The sequence below is a fragment of the Ceratotherium simum genome, chromosome 19, assembly GCF_057802395.1.
Source record: "Ceratotherium simum simum isolate JZ-2026a chromosome 19, ASM5780239v1, whole genome shotgun sequence".
Classification (NCBI taxonomy): Eukaryota; Metazoa; Chordata; class Mammalia; order Perissodactyla; family Rhinocerotidae; genus Ceratotherium; species Ceratotherium simum.
The window spans coordinates 14,303,571-14,322,842 of record NC_141918.1 but is presented as its reverse complement, the minus strand read 5'-3'; the positions used below and the strand labels follow the sequence as shown (position 1 = coordinate 14,322,842).

Below are 19,272 nucleotides of genomic sequence, written 5' to 3'. Positions count from 1 at the left end.
CTAGGTCTGCATCATCTATCCAGGCACAAGGTGAGAAGCAGGAGGAGACAGGTGATACATAGAAGAAGAGGAGGGCTTTCTGTTTCTAAATAAATGTCAAATTACAAAGTATTTTATCTAGAAAGTATAAATAGATATAAAGAGAGGACGTTCTGTATCTAAATGGAAGTAAAAATATCCCTTCGTAAATAAAAAATAACACCAGAATTCCCAGCTTAATCAACTGTAATAATGGGTGCATTTTGCTTTGTGGTATTTGAAGTCCACTCACACAATAGCTGCAGGTGGGAGGTTCTGTCATGACCTCTTACATATGAGGAGCCAAGGCTCAGAGTCATGGAGTCTCACAGGTAGCAAGTGGCAGAGGCAGCTCTCCAGTCCAGACCTTTCCACGTTGTCTGCTGTTCCTTCTACTGTATCACAGTTGTTTAAAAACAAATTAATCAATATATAGATTCATGCATTAGAAACAGTAACCTCCTTGCTGAAATGTGATGTGGCTATTCCCTAGTACATGTGGCTTTTACACACTTTCATTCTGCTGCTGAGTGCACAAATCCCTTTTTATGTGGTATTCACAATTTAGCCAGATGGTTAACAACTCATTTATTATGTGCAAGTGGCTTTCAGTCTTTGTAATAGGACAGAATGTTTAGCTAGTGATTTTTTTTTTACAACTTGATATAATTCACATACCATCAGCTAGTCTTTTAATTTCTTCATCCACATACTAGTTATAGTGTATTATGACCAGACACTGGCCAGTTGTTGGGTAATTGATGTTAGTCAGATGGTGGTTCACTGTAGGGTGTGGAAGGTTTCCATTACTCCTCCAACTCAGAGTTACTGTAATTGACCAACTAGGTATTTTCTGAGGAAAAAAAGTTAAGAAAAATAATAATAGAGAGAGAAAGGCTGTAAAAGCTGGAAGGATTTGGGTAAATTGGATCTGGCTTTATAAAGCTAAATAAGCCAGGGCTGCTGCCGTGGCCTAGTGGTTAAGTTCAGTGCGCTCCACTTCAGCGGCCTGGGTTTGGTTCCTGGGCACAGACTGATACCACTTGTCAAGCCATGCTTTGGCAGCATCCCACATACAAAATAGAGGAAGACTGGCACAGATGTTAGCCCAGGGTGAATCTCCTTCAAGCAAAAAGAGGAAGATTGGCAACAGATGTTAGTTCAGGGCAAATCTTCCTCAGCCAAAAATTATAAAAAACTAAATCAGCCAGCTAAATTATGAAAGTATTTGTAATTTTAACTCTGATACAATATCAGAGAGAGGAGATGATATGCTTTAGAGTGGAACATGAGGTCAGAAATCACCTGGACCCAGGAACAGGTGATGGGAGCACTTTCTTCTGTGCTGCTTTTAGCCTCATACTCAATGTTTGACACTGATTATGATTTTATCTTTATTATTTTTATTTTCTGACTTTAGTCCAGTGTCTGATGATTGATATGAGCATTGCTGCTTTGTTAGAAGTGCAACGTGACGTAAATATTTTGGGTGGCTGGAATTTTTCCTGCTGCTGTGGGCTAAATTTGTGTTTTTTTATACATGCCTATCTTCTACCTGCCCCAACTCCTCTTAGATTTTTAGGAGAAATCCAAGAAAGAAGTAGGGTTAACAGAAAGTGTTTTACAGTATTTTTCCTAAGGAAGAGATAACTAAATGTAAATAATCAGTTAGAGAAATAGCTTTGGTTGTCATCTCTACATAAATATTTAGAGGGATAACATGATGTTTTTAGAGTCAGACTGGCTTAGATTTAAATTCAGTTACCAGCTATGAGCAAATCATATAACTCTTGTGAATCCTATTATCTATATCTATAAAATGGAAATACCTACTTTGCAAGGCTGTAAGGATTGGAAATAATCTATTACATCTAATGTAATGTTTGGCACATGGTAGGTACTCAAGAAATGGTCATTGTTCTTCATAATCTTCATGTTACTAGTCTCTTTTCTCTTCTTTTAGGTGATTTCTTGAATGATGAAAGCAAATTCATTATTCATCTCTAGATTTGCAATGTATTCATGGCTTTATTTTAATTTATGGTACATTATCACTGGAATCTCAAAGAGTTTGAGATTATGTGGCTACTCTTTTCTTGAGCTTCAGTTTGCTTTCATTCTGAAAAATTAAGTAAATGTAATCTATGCTTTTTCTAAGAGAAAATTCAAAAGGATAAGGAATTTGTGATTAGTGTTCTCAGAATATTGTGACTCACATTGCTGTTTTCTACAAGTATTCATTCTAGAAGGTTTGGCTCAGAATTTGATGGAGTGACTTGTGTTTTGATTGTATCATCCTCTTCCTTTAGGTCATTGCTGTGTTCAAGGATGTGTTTAGTTCAAATTCCAACCCATACATGGGAACCAGACTATTTCACATCACTCCCTATAATGTTCAGGTGAGGAGAGTGGGATAATCCTCTTTTACGATCTCTATGGCTTCTTCTGCTTCTACTACCAGGCACACTTGTGAAATCTCATTGTTATGTCTTTTTCAGCTGGGCTATTCAGTCCTTTCCCGTGGCAGCTACGTTCCTCCCCCGTCCCACCGTCCCCTGTTGCTCCTGCACCAGTCTTTACAGTCTCTGGAGTCAATTATGAAGTGTGTACAGATGAGCTGGATGGTCATCCTTGTGGGGCCAGCCTCTGTGGGCAAGACCAGCCTGGTCCAGCTCCTAGCACACCTTACTGGTCATACGTTAAAGATCATGGCTATGAACAGTGCAATGGACACTACGGAGCTTCTGGGTGGATTTGAGCAGGTAACTGATCTGCCTTCATGTTTTCAGGCAAAACACAATAAACCTTGTGGTCTGATTGATGGTCTTCTGTGTTGGGGGTAGCTATAGGTAGCAGTATTTTTTGACTCTGGCCAATGGCTGTGATGCGTTTATGTGCTCTGGAAATTGCAGGTTGATCTTATACGGCCTTGGAGGCAGCTCCTTGAGAAGGTGGAGGGCACTATAAGGGCACTGTTAAGAGATAGCCTTCTTGTCAGTGCTGATGATGCAGAAGTAGTGCTGCGAGCCTGGAGTCATTTCCTTCTGACATATAAGCCCAAGTGTCTTGGAGAAAGTGGTAAAGGTGTCACGATGGAGATTGTCAACAAACTGGAAGCAGTATTATTGCTTATGCAGCGACTCAACAGTAAAATCAACTCATACTCCAAGGCAGGTATGTGTGTTTGGATGTATGTATCAAGACACTTAACTTTGCCCCTATAGTGTCCATTTACAGCTAATATGTTTGTAAGTGCAGTGCCTGTAATTTTTTATTAATTTAATCATTATTAATAATCAAAACTTGGAACTCTTTGTCTTAGAAAGTAAAATGAAGCTGATTGAAGTGTTCAGAATTGGTGATCCTAAACAAAGTAAACAGGATAGAAATTGGTTACTGAGTTTTATGGTTTGTTTTATGCATAATCAGCTATAATGATAAATCACTTGCATGTAACGCTGGTTTTATTTTTTGTTGGACTATTTTATAAACTTATTAATAATTTCTCAAGAAATAGAGCATTTTATTTTTTTTTTAAAGATTTATTTATTTATTTTCCCCCCAAAGCCCCAGTAGATAGTTGTATGTCATAGTTGCACAGCCTTCTAGTTGCCGTATGTGGGACGCAGCCTCAGCGTGGCCGGAGAAGCGGTGTGTCACTGTGCGCCCGGGATCCGAACCCGGGCCGCCAGCATCAGAGAGCACGCACTTAACCGCTAAGCCACAGGGCCGGCCAAATAGAGCATTTTAAACTGAAGAATAGAAGTCAGTATTGATAGGATATGTTTACTCATTTCTTATAGAAAGTGGAAGAAATTCCTCAGTTAACATGGAAACGTGCATTTCTCATTTTGTGGTACAACTTTCTGGGTGGTGTTGAGCCTGCCTTTAGAGAAGACTAAAGGTAAAGGCTCATAGGTTATGTCTTGTCACTATGATTGTCGTTCTTTATTTCCAAAGCTTGCTCATAACTGGTTACAAAGAGTTGATTCCTGAGGGATGAAGAAATGAGACTCCCCTCTTCTAGCTGTGTAAACATTGTATCCATGGCTGTGGGTCAAATAGGCAAGAGAATAATTTCATTGTTGATTTGATCTGTCATTTCCCGTATTCAGGCCCACCATTTGAATTTGAAATCCTTTACTCTTTCACTCAAATTCATTATTAGAGATATTTAATGGAGTCATACATTACTTTATATATTTTTAAAAGATGAGTATTATAAAACTCACCATTGAGATATGAATTCCTTTTGAGTGGTAGACACCATATTAAATATATTTACTTTTAATCCTCACAACAACACTGCATTAGAAGGAAAGATTACCCCCATTTTATACAAGAGGAAATGGATGCTCATAGAGGTTAAGTAACCTGCCCAATGTCTTATAGTTACCAGGTGATTAGACTAGGTTTTGGAACTAATCCTCTCTGAACTGTAAAGTCTTGAATTTAGTGTGTGTATATTTCTTCCATAGGTCAGTTAAAATTTAAATATCTAGGGTAAGTTCTCACAGCCCATTCTCAATACTGCTTTTTATTTAAGAATGACTTTGATATTGAGTAATTAATTTCCTAGGGATGTTAACAGAGTGAAAAAAGATGAGTCTAAAACAGTTTCTCTATTGCTATTTTATTTTTGGTTAAAGAATATTTTTTTCTTCTTATTAACTATTGATATCTTTTAATGTTTCTATCTTGGGCATGTATGACTTTTAAAATATATTCTCATTATATCATTATGTTCATATTTTATCTGCATATTGAGCATATTTATAATAGCTCTATTAACATCTAGATTTGTCAGTTAATTTCATCATCTGTGTCATTTCTGGATCTGTTCTATCAACTTTTTTTCTCTGGTTATGAGTCATATTTTCTTGCTACTTTGTAAATGTCTAGTAATTTTGATTGGATGCTGGACATTTTGAGTTAAGTTGCTGAGTGCTGCATTTTGTTATATTTTTTTAAAGACTTGGAACTTTTTTGGTAGGCAGTTAAGTTGCTTATGGGTCATTTTGATTTTTTCAAGCTTGCTGTTAAGCTTTTTAAGGGTAGGTCCAGAATAACCTTTACTCTAGGGCTAAATTAGCCCTGCTATTGAGGCATGGCCCTTAAGGCATCTCCACTGAATGTCCTGTGTATTCAATGGGGTCTCTTTACTTTGGCTACTGGGAATTGGATTGATACTCAGCCCCGTGTGAACTCTTGGAATTGTTCAGCTCACAGGTCTCCAGTAATTGTCCTTCCAAGAACTTGTAAGTTTTTGCTCATCCTTATGGAGCTTTACTCTTTGCATGCATTTGTAGCTTATTATTTAGCCAGACTCCAGGGACCTTCTGGGGCTCTGCTCCTTCCTCTCAAGTACTGTGCCCATCATTCTGGTTGCCTTGGTCTCCCTGAATTCCATTTTGTCTCCTCAAGTCAATGAGACCTTGGGATCTGTTTTAGTTCCCCTTCCCAGCTTTGCAATCCAGAAATTGCTTCCAGGCAGAAAGCCAGGGCAATTATAGGGCTTCCTTTCCTTAGATATCACAGTCCTGTGATGTCTATTGTCCAGTGTCTGAAAGCAGTTGTTCCATATGTTTTGCCTGTTTTCTAGTTGTTAACAGTAGGAGGTTAAGTCTAAATCTTGTTATTCCTTCATGGCTAGAGGCAGGAATTCAATGTATATTATCTTGTGATATGAAAGAGTGTCATAAAGCAATTTCCAGCTAGAAAGATCAATTGAAAAATTTCTAAGGAAGGGCTATATCAACTATAAACTAGACAAATAAATACCAATTGTTACGATATCATGTGATATGATCATTGTAAGGAAACCCAGTTTAATGACATTGATTGCGTTTTGCCAACTTAGAGCACCTTCATATAGTATAAATGCAGTAATAGGTGGGAGACATTATACTTCTGCCATTTGAGAAATTATAACATAAAAGATTATTTACATTCTCTGTCACCCTTGAGTCAACTCTATCTAGCCATTCATTCAGAAAGCCATTAAGAAGTATTTTCTACCCCCAAACCTAATTTTCTTACCTGTTTAGACAAACACAAAATAATCCTATTTACCCTGTTATGAAACTTTAAAAAATTGGGCCAGATGTTTCCAGCTTTCTTTTAATAAACTCTTAGTTGTTTTTTGATTACTCTTGGTTTGAAGTTAAGTGCTGTGGCTGTGACATTTCAGAGTTTGCCAAACTCGTGGACGAGTTCCGAAGCTTTGGGGTAAAGCTTATGCAGTCAGCCAGTGGCCGCAGCCATGGCACGTTTGAATGGGTTGACAGCATGTTGGTTCAGGCGCTGACGTCTGGAGATTGGCTTTTGATGGACAACGTTAACTTCTGCAAGTAAGGACCGTCTACCTTATTATGAGTAGGCCTATTGAAATTTTGAGATATGCTTGTCAAAGTAGAAACCCAAGTGGAAGCTCTGGTATTTTTAATCCGCTGTTTTCTTAACTGGAAACACATCCTCAGCCATATTCTGTAGACTTCTCTGTGTGGTGAACAGTGGTAATAGGTCATTAGACAGCTGCAAGATTTTAGTTCTGTGTGATAGATTTGAGCTGAACCGAAGGCTAACAAAATTGGATTACTTTTCCAACCAACATCCTTTGAGTTAAACCTTTTTATTTAACATCAGAAATCTTCCTTTCGTTAAGATAGTTCTTGAGTGCAGATTGTTGAAATGGAGGATCTGACACAGGGCAGACATTTAGTGAATGTGCATTAGTGTGTATCACTTTTGATTCTAAAGTAAGGAAAGGGGCAAGCATAAAACTACTGTACTCATACAGTTAGCATAATAGAAGCTACTATAAGGTCACATGGTGGGTTTCTCTACTGGGAGCATTTTTCATAATGTTTCAAATTAAAATCCAGTTTACCTTTAAATAGATTGGATAATGTTGGGAAGTTGGGAGAGGGAAGGGGAAAGAGTAAAGAGTTATAGTTCAGGGAACTTTCTATTATTTTCCTTAATCTATTTATTCAACAGATATTTTGTGTGTTTACTGTGTATGAATCTCTGGCCTATGTGCCTTGGGAATGAAAAGGGGAATTGGTGGGGAAAGAGATTTTGAAAGAGATCACAGTTCTATATAGGGGAGTGATCCATGCTAAAAGGAAGACATGGGTCAGGAGCAGTGGGAGGCCTGTGTAAGGAAAGTAGAGTCAACACAGCCTGGCAGCCTGTCCACCATTTGAATTCCCTCTGTGCAGCCCATCAGTGCTGGATCGTTTGAATGCTTTGCTCGAACCTGGAGGTGTCCTCACCGTTAGCGAGAGAGGAATGATAGATGGATCCACTCCCACCATAACACCAAATCCCAATTTCAGGTATTTTTGCCTCTTAAGTTTCTGCCTAAGAATCTGATAGCCTCGATATCAGAGGTAGATGTGCAGTAGGGCCTTCTTACATATTATATTCAGACACCCAGTCATGAGCATGTTCATCCATTCATTGATTCTCATAAGAAATATTTATTGAGGCTCTGCTCTTTGCCAGGCATTGGAGGCTCTGGGGGCACAGTAGTAAACAAGAGAGATGAGGGTCCTGCCTTGGGTTGGCGGTGAAGAGCAGAAGCAGAAAGACCAGTCACAAGCCTTTTGCAGTGGTTCAGGCAAGAGATAATGATAGCCTAGACTAGGGTGGTCAGATCAGTGGGACTTGCTAATGGACTTGTGGGTTGAGAAAAAGAGGAAGCAAGGATGACACCTAAGTTTTTGGCTAGACATCTAAGTTTTTGGCTTGAGTAATTGGGTAAGTGGGGGTGTCATTCATTGAGAAAAGAAGACTGGCAAAGGAGCAGTTTTGGTGTGGGGGTGGTCAGCAGGGAATCAGCTGTTTAGTTTTGGAGATGTGTGAGATGTCAGACAGCTAGATGGAGATGTTGATGGACATCAAATATCTGAAGCTAAACGTTTCAAGAGAATACACTGCTCCCTTTTCTGTTGTCTGTAGGTGAGTTAGAATGATGAATTAGCACTGCCTGATTTGGGGAATATCTGAAAGTAAGAATTTTACAGTTTTCAGATAGTGCTAAAGGTGCACTGGATATACAATACTTAGTTCCTTACGAAAGGAGGTTTATAGAAACTGATTTGTTGTATTGATGCATTTTGGAACTGGAGGATAGAATACACATGAAAGTTGCAGACTTGGAGTTAGTGGTGTCTCTCTTGAAAAGCTCTCTGGAGATGAGCCACATATGATTGGCCCTCACCAGGTTGAGGGCACCACTGCTTGCACTGAGATTTTAATTTTTTTTCCTTTGACTTGCTATACTACTAGACTTTTTCTCTCAATGGATCCTGTTCATGGAGAAATATCCCGAGCTATGAGGAATCGTGGACTTGAAATCTACATTTCAGGAGAAGGGGATGGGGGCATTCCAGATGACCTGGATCTGAAAGTTCTGCTGCACAGCCTTGGGTTGGTGGGGGATAGTGTGTGTGACACCCTTTTGGCTATACACATGGAAACCCGGAGCACTGTTGTAGGTAAGGTGCTTGACTTCTAGGCCTCTGCCGAGTTTTATTCTTGTATAGAAGTTCATATGTTATGCCATTTGACTGCTAGTCCAGGAGTTCTTACATTTAGTGTACATAGAAATAGAAATTACCAAGAAATCCTATGAAAAATGTAGATGTAGTGGTACCTTCTTTTCCCCCAAGAGATTGGGTTCAGCAGGTCTGTTGAGGCACAGGAATCAGTATTTTAAAGAAGCTCCCGGGTAATCTTGATGCGTACAGTCAGAGGCGGCCCACACTTTGAGGAATACTGCTTTCAACAATGAGATTCATGAAGTTTGTCACTCATATCTTCAGGGTCATCACTGAGTCTCTTAAAGGTGGAATAAAGAGGAAACTTTAAATTGTTTAAAACAGACAAGTGTTACTTCTTGTAAATGTCCAAATATACAAGAAAGAGCAATAATAATAATGACTGTATTAGTAGTATTAATAATAACAACAATAATAAATGAAATGCTATTTATTAAGTAACATGCTGTGTGTTAAGTACAATGTTGGTTGCTTATTGAGTCCTCACGTTAGTTCGGCAAGGCATGTGTTTCCATTTTACAGATAAGGCTCAGAGAGATTGAGTAACTCATCAAAGCCAAACAGTTAATAATGACAGCTGGGATTTGAAAGTAGGTCTGTTGGATTTCAAAGCATGTGGTTCTTTATGAGGCCATGCTCATTTTGCCACCTTCAGTGTGTGTCAACTTTAGATTAAGGATGTATGTGGCCAGGCTTTATCGCACTTGTAAATGAGTCATCTGGTCACTTCCCCACAATATACTGCTGACCACCAGAGAGGAGGGAGGTAGGATAGAAAGGAAGGAATATGAATGTTCCCACAAGTTCATTGTGTGCTGGTGAGACCCTTGAGTCCACTTAAAAAGCTTTCTAAAATAAGTATCTAGGTGGATTTGAGTGGAAGGAAGTTTGATGTGAAGGTGGAATTTATCCATTTTCATTGGAGATTTGGCAGAATCTATTGATCATAGATGGCAATATTTTTTCTTTATAGGTTCTCCAGCATCTTCTGTTTCAACTCTAATTCAGACAGCTGTGTTCATTGTCCAGTACCTACAGCGAGGGCTGAGTTTAGACAGAGCCTTTTCTGAAGCATGTTGGGAAGCTTATGTGCACTCACAGCATTCACCAGCAAACCGGAAGGTAATAGAAAGTGTTTCAAGCTGTAACACTCTACCTTATTGAGTGGGGGGAGATTCTATTGGTGGCAACTTTAGTGACCCAGAGAGTTGACCACTGCAGTTATGCCCTAACAGAGATCAAGTATCCAGATACTTTTCTGGAAAATAGCTTAAATGTAAATATTACTTCCTTGAAACTTATCTATCATCAGAAAAAGTGAAATTTAGCTTGTAATGTTGTACATTGAAGAAGGTGTATGAGAGTTGTGAGATGATCATGTGGGGCCTAGAAAGCTATTATTACTCTGCTCGTTTTTTGGTAATAGCACTTACATGTTGGTGCCTGTACACCATGTGTTTTTATCTCCTACCAGCTTGTGCAGGCTTTACTGGAGAAACATATTTCTTCTCTGCGAGCACATGAAACCTGGGGTGAGTCCATTCTTGCCATGGGGCTATGGCCGGATTCTCTGCCCTCAGCTGTGTTTGCTGTGGAAGATTCTCACCTCTCTATAGTCCGAAGTGATGGACAGATCTTAGCATATTGCCTCAACAGGGTGAGCATGAAAACGAGCAGCTGGGCAAGGTTAGTGGAGCCCTGAGCTTCTGGGTCTCTGGCATCTTGACTATTTTTTTTTTTATGGTAATGGTCATGACCCGACATATTTGACGAGAATGTTATGTGGCTATTATCCACATAGTTTGATTATGATATTGCTCCCTATTTCTTATCCATTAGGTATATGTTTTAATTGTCCCCCTTTGGAGGGGACTCACCTTTTCCCCATTACCTCTTTGATCTGTTATTTGTAAAGTTATTCTCTTGGTTCTTTGAAATATGAAATGAAAGTTCATTCTGGTACTGTCTTTGCCTAATCCAATGAATTTCAGGATTCAGCCTCTTACCTTGCCAGACTTAGAGAAAATTGTGCAGTCCTCCAACCCTGAGAGCTTGAAATTCAGTTCAGTTGAAGTGGATACTTACTGGATCGATGAACCAGATGTTCTGGCCATGGCTGTTAAATTGCTCATAGAAAGAGCAACGAATCAAGATTGGATGCTCAGAGTTAAGTGGCTTTATCATTTAGCGAAGAATATACCAGAGGGGCTTGGTGAGTAGAAAAGCTTAATTTGTTTAATGAGGGAATTTATGTATACTTACTCTGTTTTAGTGCCTCAGCAGCTGTGTTGTTCTGTGACTACACTATTAAAATTACGTCTGGGAGAGCTCCTAGGCAAGAAATTTATAACTTAGCATTACTGTTTGGGTAGCTGTTAAAAATTAAGGAACACATCTGCCTTTAGATGTGCCCCAAGAGAAGCTTTTTTCCCATGTAATCCTTAGCATTTCAGGATCTGTCTACCATTCTATCAAATCCAAAAGGAGAATGTACTATATTATGTTACTTTTAATTTTTTTAACATTCTGCTTTTTTGCTGTACTAATACTTGTGCACAATCATTCCATCTGGGAAAGGTGTTGCCTTTGGTAAATTCATTACCCATAACAGTGCGTAAGATACTAATCTTATTTTAGTTCCTGTGCCCTAAGAGGTCATGCATAATTTCTCTGTACTTTTTTCATTCTAAGAGAGGGAAAAGCACCAGTAACAAAATTGTATGGGTTGGAAAGTACAGGACTTGGAATTTGTTGGTAGAACTTGTTGACTAAAGTAATTGAGTTTAGATGAGCCTTTCTCCACCATGAGAACTTGTAGATAAGCCAATGACTGTGTATATTATTGTGTGGTACATGTGATCTGTCTAAACATATATATAGAGGGAATTTCTATAAATATTCTTGTCTGCATGGTCCTATGTGATAGCTACTAGCCACAGGTAGCTACTAAAATATAAATATAAATTAATTAAAATTAAATAAAATCTAAAATCGTCCAGTCCCTTCATTGCACTGGCCCACATTTCAGGTGCTTATTAACATGTGACTAGTGGCTACTCTGACAGCGCCGCTATAGAACATTTTTGTCATTGCAGAAAGTTCAATTTGACAGCACTGCTTTAGATACTAACATATGGTTCTCCTTTCTTCGCAGAGTCAATACAGATTCATTTGGAAGCCAGTGCTGCATCTCTTAGAAATTTTTACTCGAATTCTCTCTCAGCTGGGATTAGTAATGTCATCAAAATCTTACAACCAAATATAACGGGTACTGCACCTGATCTGATTTCTAGCTCTCAGTACTGTTCAGGAAACTTGTCCATTGAGTTAATGGAAAAAGACCTGTCAGAGCTCCTACTGTAACAAATAGTACTTTTTAGAAGTCTCAGATTATCCAGATGCAAATTCCACTTCTTTGTTCGAAACTATTCATTTATCCTTCAGTTTCTGAAAGAGAATGATGATACACAGGGTAGTGGGAAGGACACAGGAGTTGGAAGACTGGGTTCTGGTCCCAACTCAGCCACAAACTGGCTTGTTGATTTTGGGCCCATCATTCATACTCACTGCCTGTGTTTGAAAAATATGGTAATTAAATAAACTTCTCTTGGGTCCCTTCCACTTATATTCTGTGATTTATTAGTACTGTTAACTGAAAAGGTTTTAAACTATGAGCTATTTGACTTGAAGGGAAGACAATACAGGATCAATTTCTTCAGAATATATAAAATATTAATGATGAAGTTACAAAGCCTTAAATACGAAGTTATGAACCTGTAATAATAAAGGAAATAGCCATTCAAGCTATCTAATCTGATGAAGTATTCAGAATTTCTTTTTAATTAAGGAGTGAGATAGCAAACTTATTTATTAGAACTGAAGAATATGGGGCCAGCCCCAGTGGCCCAGTTGTTGAAGTTTGGCGTGCTTTGCTTTGGTGGCCCGGATTCAGTTCCCAGGTGCAGACCTACACCACTCGTCTGTCAGTGGCCATGCTGTGGCGGCAGCTCACGTGTAAAAAGGAAGATTGGCAGCGGATGTTAGCTCAGGACAAATCTTCCTCAGAAAAAAAAAAGAACCAGAAAAATATGAAGTTGATTGAACATAAGCATTAATGAGGGCATTTCACAGAACCAGATTTTTAATTTCCCACCCCCATCTTCATTTGATATTGATCAAAACATACCCTTAGCTGTTCGGTTTAGAAAAAATACACATGATGCTTTTGTGCTAAACCAATTACCTCACGTGCACTAAAGGTAATGGAGTTAGTGGTGAGGAAGACATCAAATGATGGAGAAAACTACTATAGTAGTCAGATTGTGGCTGAACTAAGTTATGGCTTTCCAACCATGAAAACATTTTGGTCTTTGGAGTTCTAGAGTAGAGTAACAGGGTTGCTTTTTAGCAGACACTGCTTGCCCACTGTTGGAATATATTAGGTCCACTTTCGTTGTCCTTTTCAGTGGTGTAGCTCTGGATTGTGTAGTCTGACTGGACTTTGGAATATGGGCTCCCTCCTGTGTACCTTGCTGTTCACAGGAGACCTCTGTTAGTCTACTGTATGGTAGATGTCTTTAAAACTTGAAGTATTCCACTGACCCATCCTACTCAGCCACCTTCAAATTAACGTTACCATTGTTTTGTCTTACCGCCCTCACTTGGGTTCTCACAACCTCTGGAGAGTGTCAGAGTCTGGCTGCTGATCCTTTACAGAAGAGGTACCAAGTTTGAGCCAAAGGAGTGAGTGGTGGCAGAAGTGGCCACATCCCATGATTGTAAAGAAATGGATTTTAAGCGAGATAATCTTGAGTTATTTTTCTTATTGAAAGTAAATGATGAGATGTATTCATTCATTTTCTGCCATGTAAGTTAGTTTTTTTGTGGTTAATGGTGAAAAATTAATTAAGTCCATGGATTCTTTTCTGACCAGTAGTGGGAACTGAGCAAGTGAATGCACTGATTGGAATGTTTATGTTCTAGCAGAGATTACCTGTATATCGTACAGTGGAATGAAATTGCGAAACTAGTAGAAATTTTGCATTTAGAAAGGAAATAGCATAAAAGCTATTGAACCCTACTTTTCTAGTATTATGGACTGAGACCAGCATTTCCCTGTTCCACCTCTTTCCCATCAGGACTCAATGTGATCAAAGTAAAACAATGAAAATCCTTAACTGAAATTTGCCAGACAAAGAAGGAATGTAACTTGAAAATTCTATTTTTTGTTTTGTTTTTTAAACCAGATGAATTTGTGATCCCTCTGGACCCCAGATGGAATATGCAGGCTTTGGACGTCATCAGAAATTCGATGGACTTTGACCCACAAACACACCAGCCTGAGCAGCTTTTTGCCCTTTTAGAGTCTGTTGCAAACAAGTAGGTGAAGCCTGCTGTTCTGGGCAGTGTTTGCCTCCCTGTACACTATGGATCATAGATTCTACATTTCCCAAGACTCTGTAAAATACAGCTTACGTGTGTTTAATTTTCTGAACCTGAGAAGTGATGGGGTGTTAGACACGATTGCCTTCATCCCCACCTCTCCTTCGTGCTCTGTGCTCAGTGAAGTGATTCTGACTGTGATGTCAAAATGCCTGTGAATGTTGCAGGTTCTTAAGAATTTAATAGATACACTAGCTTAGAACTAATGGTGGGATTTATTTTACGGTTAATCCTTTATCATAGGATAGTCATGTTTCTACTGTTTTCTGTTGGTTCCCAGAAGCTCCTGCCATTTTCACCTACTCGTTCTCTCACGTATCCCTTCCTGGTCCGTCTGTCTGTCCATATTATTTCCCATCCTCAAATGTTGGAAACATACACAACACCTGCATAGTTATGTACACACGCCATTTAAATTTACCTAATTATTATATAATCTGGTCTTTCGTCACTCTCTCTCTTTTTTTTTTTTTTTTTTGGTGAGGAAGATTTTGCCCTGAGCTAACATCTGTTGCCATTCCTCCTCTTTTTGCTTGAGGAAGATTGGCCCTAGCTAACATCTGTGCCTGTCTTCCCCCATTTTGTATGTGGGTTGCTGCCACAGCATGGCTTAATGAGCAGTGTAGGTCTGTGCCTAGTATCTGATCCTGCGAACCCCGGGCCGCCAAAGCGGAGCATGCCGAACCCAACCACTACGCCACTGGGCCGGCCCCGTGGTCTTTCCTCACTCTTTAATCTAATGACCAGTAGTCTTTTTGTAATTGGCTATCAGTGTAATCAAGTTTTTAAATAATTTTATAATTGAGGTGTAATGTGCGTTACAGAAGAGTACACTAATAATGAGTATATATCGTTTTGATGAATTTTCATAAAGTGAACTCACATGTGATATGTACTAGCACCCAGAGGCCCCTTTGTCCCCTTTCCCAGTAACTCCCCTTCCTCCTCCCCAGGTAACTTCTAACACCACAGATTAATTTTATGTTGGCCAATTTTAAGAGTTCACAGTGTAGTTTGTCGGATCGTGGCAGAGCAATGGAATGAGGTCTGGCAGTCTACCTAGACACAGCCTTTTCTAGCCGTCTGTCTTCTTCCCCCACAACTTAGTTGTCATCACTTTCATTTTCATCTCTCTAGTCCAGAATTTGCAGAGGCAGGAGAGGAATGGCAGGGTGAAAGAGACTGATGTTCCACAGGTTCTCAGGATTCAGCAGGTAGAGGATATGATTGACAAGTATTATTAACCAATGACTATTTGTTATGTTATTGAATCTCATTTCAGGACAATCATATATCTTGACCGGGAAAAACGGATTTATACTGAAGCAAATTTGGTTTCTGTTGGTGGCAAAAAGTTAAGAAATAGTGTTTTGAGAATGTCCTTTGAATTCCATAAAGGTAAGAACATTACCTTTAATATTCTTCAGTTATGCATCTGATTGCATAATGTTGCTGAAGATGAGAGAGATTCAGCAGCTTCTGCCATTTTACTGATTCCTTTTGATTGACTGGCCTGATTTTAAACATGTTCCCTTATTCAATAGTAATGAATTTCATGTCCTTGATCTCATTTACTTTTTATAGCAACCATATGAGGTAACTCTCATGAATGAGGAAAGGGAGGCACAGAGATGCTCAAGGTCATATCTTTAGCAAATCACGGAGCCAGAACTTGAAACCTAGGTCTTTTGGCTCCAAAAGTACAAGCTCATAAGCATTTGGTTATAGATTGTTTCTCCCTCCTTCCTTTATTTTTTTAAATTGAAAAGATAACCGTATTTCTTGGAAAAAATTCAAACTATATAGAAGTATAAAAATTGAAAAAGTCTACTCTTGGGGCAGCTACTGTTAATAGTAGATTCCCTTGTGTTTTCTCATATTTGCCTGGGTTATCTATCCATCCAGACATATATACACTTAGTTTTCATTTTGTATTTAAACAAATGTTTTTTTTCGTTAAGACATTATGAGTATCTATAGGCATACATGCCTGATTCGCTAAGTTTATTAATAGTAGGCTAAGAATTTGCTTTTGATTTTGACATTTCAAAATTAATGTTTTTACTGGGGATGACATTAATTCCAGATTGCAGTTGATTTTGAAACTGTCCGGAGGTTAATTTAAATCTGATGGAATGTTCTTATTTTATTTATGTCAACTCTAAGATCCAGAGAGCTATCACAGCCTGCCCCACGAAATTGTCGTCAATCTTGCTGCTTTTTTTGAACTTAGTGATGCACTAATCCTGCTCTGGGTGCAGTCCTCCCAGGGGATGGTGTCTGATGCCTGTGTCAATGAGGTGAGGAAGTGACCTGTTTTTATTTTAAACAGCATTTGCCTTGGCACGTGTTGTTAGTCTTAGGGGCAAGACTAACTTCAATGTTTTTGTTATATGTCCAATATTATTTGAGAAATTTAATTGTTCTTAACAGTTTGAAATATATACACATATATTAAAGCTTTATGGGGGTATAATTGACATATAATAAATGGCATATATTTAAAGTGTGCAATTTTATATGTTTTGACATGTATACACCTGTGAGAACATTACCACAAACAAGATAGTGAAACATATCCATCACCTTCAAACCTTTCTGCATCTTCTTTTGCATTCTCTTCCACTCCCCTGCCCCCACCCGCAACCAGGTATACATCTATAAGTGCTTTCTGCAACTACAGATCAGTTGCATTTTCTAGCATTTTACATAAATGGAATTATGAGTCTGTATATATATATATATGTTTTTTGTCTGGCTTCTTTCACTCAAAATAATTAGATACATCTATTTTGTGTATCAAGAGTACATTCCTTTTTATTGCTGAGTAATATTCCATTGAGCTTATGTACTTTAACTTATTTATCCATCTACCTGTTGATGGACATTGGAATTTTAACAACTTAAGCCTTCTTAGACATCATTGTCGCATATGGATTAAATTGAGTTTTGAATCCAGATTATTCTAATAATTCTAGTAAACTGGAGTAGCAGATCTTAAACTTTTTGATATCAAGACCCCTTTATGGTCTTAAAAGTTACCAAAGACCCCAAAGAACTTCTGTTTATGTGGTTATATCTATCAATATTTACTATATTAGGAAATAAATCTGAGAAATATAAAAAAAATTTATTAATCTGTTTAAAAATTAGTAGCAAATCCATTTCATGTTAATATGAATAACATTTTTAGTGAAAAACAACTGTTTTCCAAAACAGAAATTAATGAGAAGAGTGGAACTGTTTTACATTTCTGCCAGTCTCTTTAATGTCTTGCTTAAGCAGAAGAAGGCTGCATTTTCACATCTGCTTCTGCATTCAGTCTCTTGCAATATGTTGTTTGGGTTGAAGTTTGTAAAGAAAAACTGGCCTCTGTTCATAGAATTAGGAGGTTGGAAAAGGGAAGAGAATTTTTTTTTTTTGTGAGGAAGACTCACCCTGAGATAATATCTGTTGCCAGTCTTCCTCTTTTTGCTTGAGGAAGATTGTCCCTGAGCTAACTTTGGTGCCAGTCCTCCTCTATTTTGTATGTGGGACACCACCACAGCGTGGCTTGATGAGTGGTGTGTAGGTCTGCACCTGGGACCCGAACCCATGAACCCCGGTCCACCGAAGCAGAATGTGCGAACTGAACCACTACACCACTGGGCCAGCCCCAGGAAGAGTATTTTAATAGCCATTTCATAAAATTGTGAATATTCTTCTTTGATAATATACTACAGCTTGACAAGTGGTAGTTTTGTAAAGGTTACTTGTAATGTGGAGTCTAAAAAAATATCACTAAACTTGTTATGCATTAAAATCCATTGGTCTAGCTTGTACTTTGGATGGACTTTTACCCTTGCATGCATTTTGTAGTTCATGCACTGGTAATTTGGAAACTATTGTCCACTGAGTTATCAGATCTTCCAAATGTTGACACATTTCATTCTTCAATATAAATAAATTTAAAAAGTGACATTCATGGAAAATTACCACAGACCTCATCCAAAAATCTTTAAATATTAGGACGTTGTCAAGCTCTTGGTCTTTCAAAGTTCAAGGTTTTGCTTGAAAGTTTATATTCTATCACTGGCAACAGATACTCAGGATTTTTTTTCTTGAACTGAGAGATTCACTTCATTCATTTTCAATACGGTGTTTGCTGGATACCCAATCACAGTTTGTCCCTTTTTTTCTTTTTTTGGTACCATCGGTGCAAAGGTCATCCTAGTGAAAAAGGCAAATAACATGATGTTATTATGAAAATAGCTTTGACCTCATGGAACCTCTGAAAGGAATCACTAATCTTAAGACTACTTTGCGGTAAAAATACATTATTAGAAGAGCAGTGTTGGAGTCTCACATTACCTGATTTGCATTACAGAGCTAAATTAATGAAAACAGTAGGTATTATCATAAGGATAGACCAGTGAAACAAAAAGGAGAATTCAGAAATAGACCCTCACATACATGGTCAATTGATTTTTTTTTTTTTTTGGCCAAATGTGCAAGGGTAGTTTAATGGGGGAAAACAGTCCCTTCAACAAATGGTGATGGAACAACTAAATGTCCAAATAATAAAGGAAAAATGAGTGTTTACCCCTACCATACATTTTATTAAAAAGTTACCTCAAAATGGGTCATAGATCTAAATATAAAAGCTAAAACTATGAACCGTCTGAAAGAAAACAGAGGAGAAAATCTTCACAGTCTGAGGATAGGCAAAGATTTTGGAGGATTCTTCATAAAAGAAAAAAATTGATAAATTTCATCAAAATTAAAAACTTCTGTTTTTAATAGACAGCTTTAAGAAAATGAAAACACTGTGAGAAACTGTTTATAAATCATATATAAATTATATAAACAAACTAATAAGACAGCCTAATTTTAAAAATGAGCAAATGAATTTGAATAGATGCTTTTCAGAAGATACATGAATGTCCTTTAAGAACTTGAAAAATTGCAACATCATTAGTTATCAAGGAAATGTAAATGGAAACCACAGGAGGTGCCACCCACGAGAATGGCTAAAATTAAAACCATTAGCAGTAGCAAGTATTGGCAAGGAAATGGAACAACTGGAACTCGCCTACACTGCTGGTTGGAATACAAAATAGTGTAGCGGCTTTGTAAAACAAGTTGGCTGTTTCTTGTAAAATTACATGTACACTTACCATCTGACCCAATACAATCGGCCCTCTGTTTCCATGGGTTCCACATCCCCAAATTCAACCCCCTGTGGATCATAAACGTACTGTACATG

At 38.2% G+C, this 19,272-nt stretch overlaps 1 protein-coding gene across 2 annotated transcripts in view; it reads left to right on the top strand.

The window, feature by feature from the left end:
- Nucleotides 1-19,272, top strand: part of MDN1 (midasin AAA ATPase 1) — a 164,736-nt gene that overhangs the window by 85,256 nt on the left and 60,208 nt on the right. For both annotated transcript variants that reach the window (XM_014781110.2, XM_087443881.1), the window contains 13 exons: nucleotides 2,328-2,417; nucleotides 2,517-2,780; nucleotides 2,931-3,192; nucleotides 6,209-6,368; nucleotides 7,242-7,358; nucleotides 8,314-8,522; nucleotides 9,559-9,707; nucleotides 10,060-10,271; nucleotides 10,577-10,797; nucleotides 11,740-11,853; nucleotides 13,832-13,964; nucleotides 15,310-15,425; nucleotides 16,194-16,327. In XM_014781110.2, coding sequence (XP_014636596.1) covers nucleotides 2,328-2,417; nucleotides 2,517-2,780; nucleotides 2,931-3,192; nucleotides 6,209-6,368; nucleotides 7,242-7,358; nucleotides 8,314-8,522; nucleotides 9,559-9,707; nucleotides 10,060-10,271; nucleotides 10,577-10,797; nucleotides 11,740-11,853; nucleotides 13,832-13,964; nucleotides 15,310-15,425; nucleotides 16,194-16,327 — 2,181 coding nt within the window. The remainder of the gene's footprint in view (nucleotides 1-2,327; nucleotides 2,418-2,516; nucleotides 2,781-2,930; nucleotides 3,193-6,208; nucleotides 6,369-7,241; nucleotides 7,359-8,313; nucleotides 8,523-9,558; nucleotides 9,708-10,059; nucleotides 10,272-10,576; nucleotides 10,798-11,739; nucleotides 11,854-13,831; nucleotides 13,965-15,309; nucleotides 15,426-16,193; nucleotides 16,328-19,272) is intronic.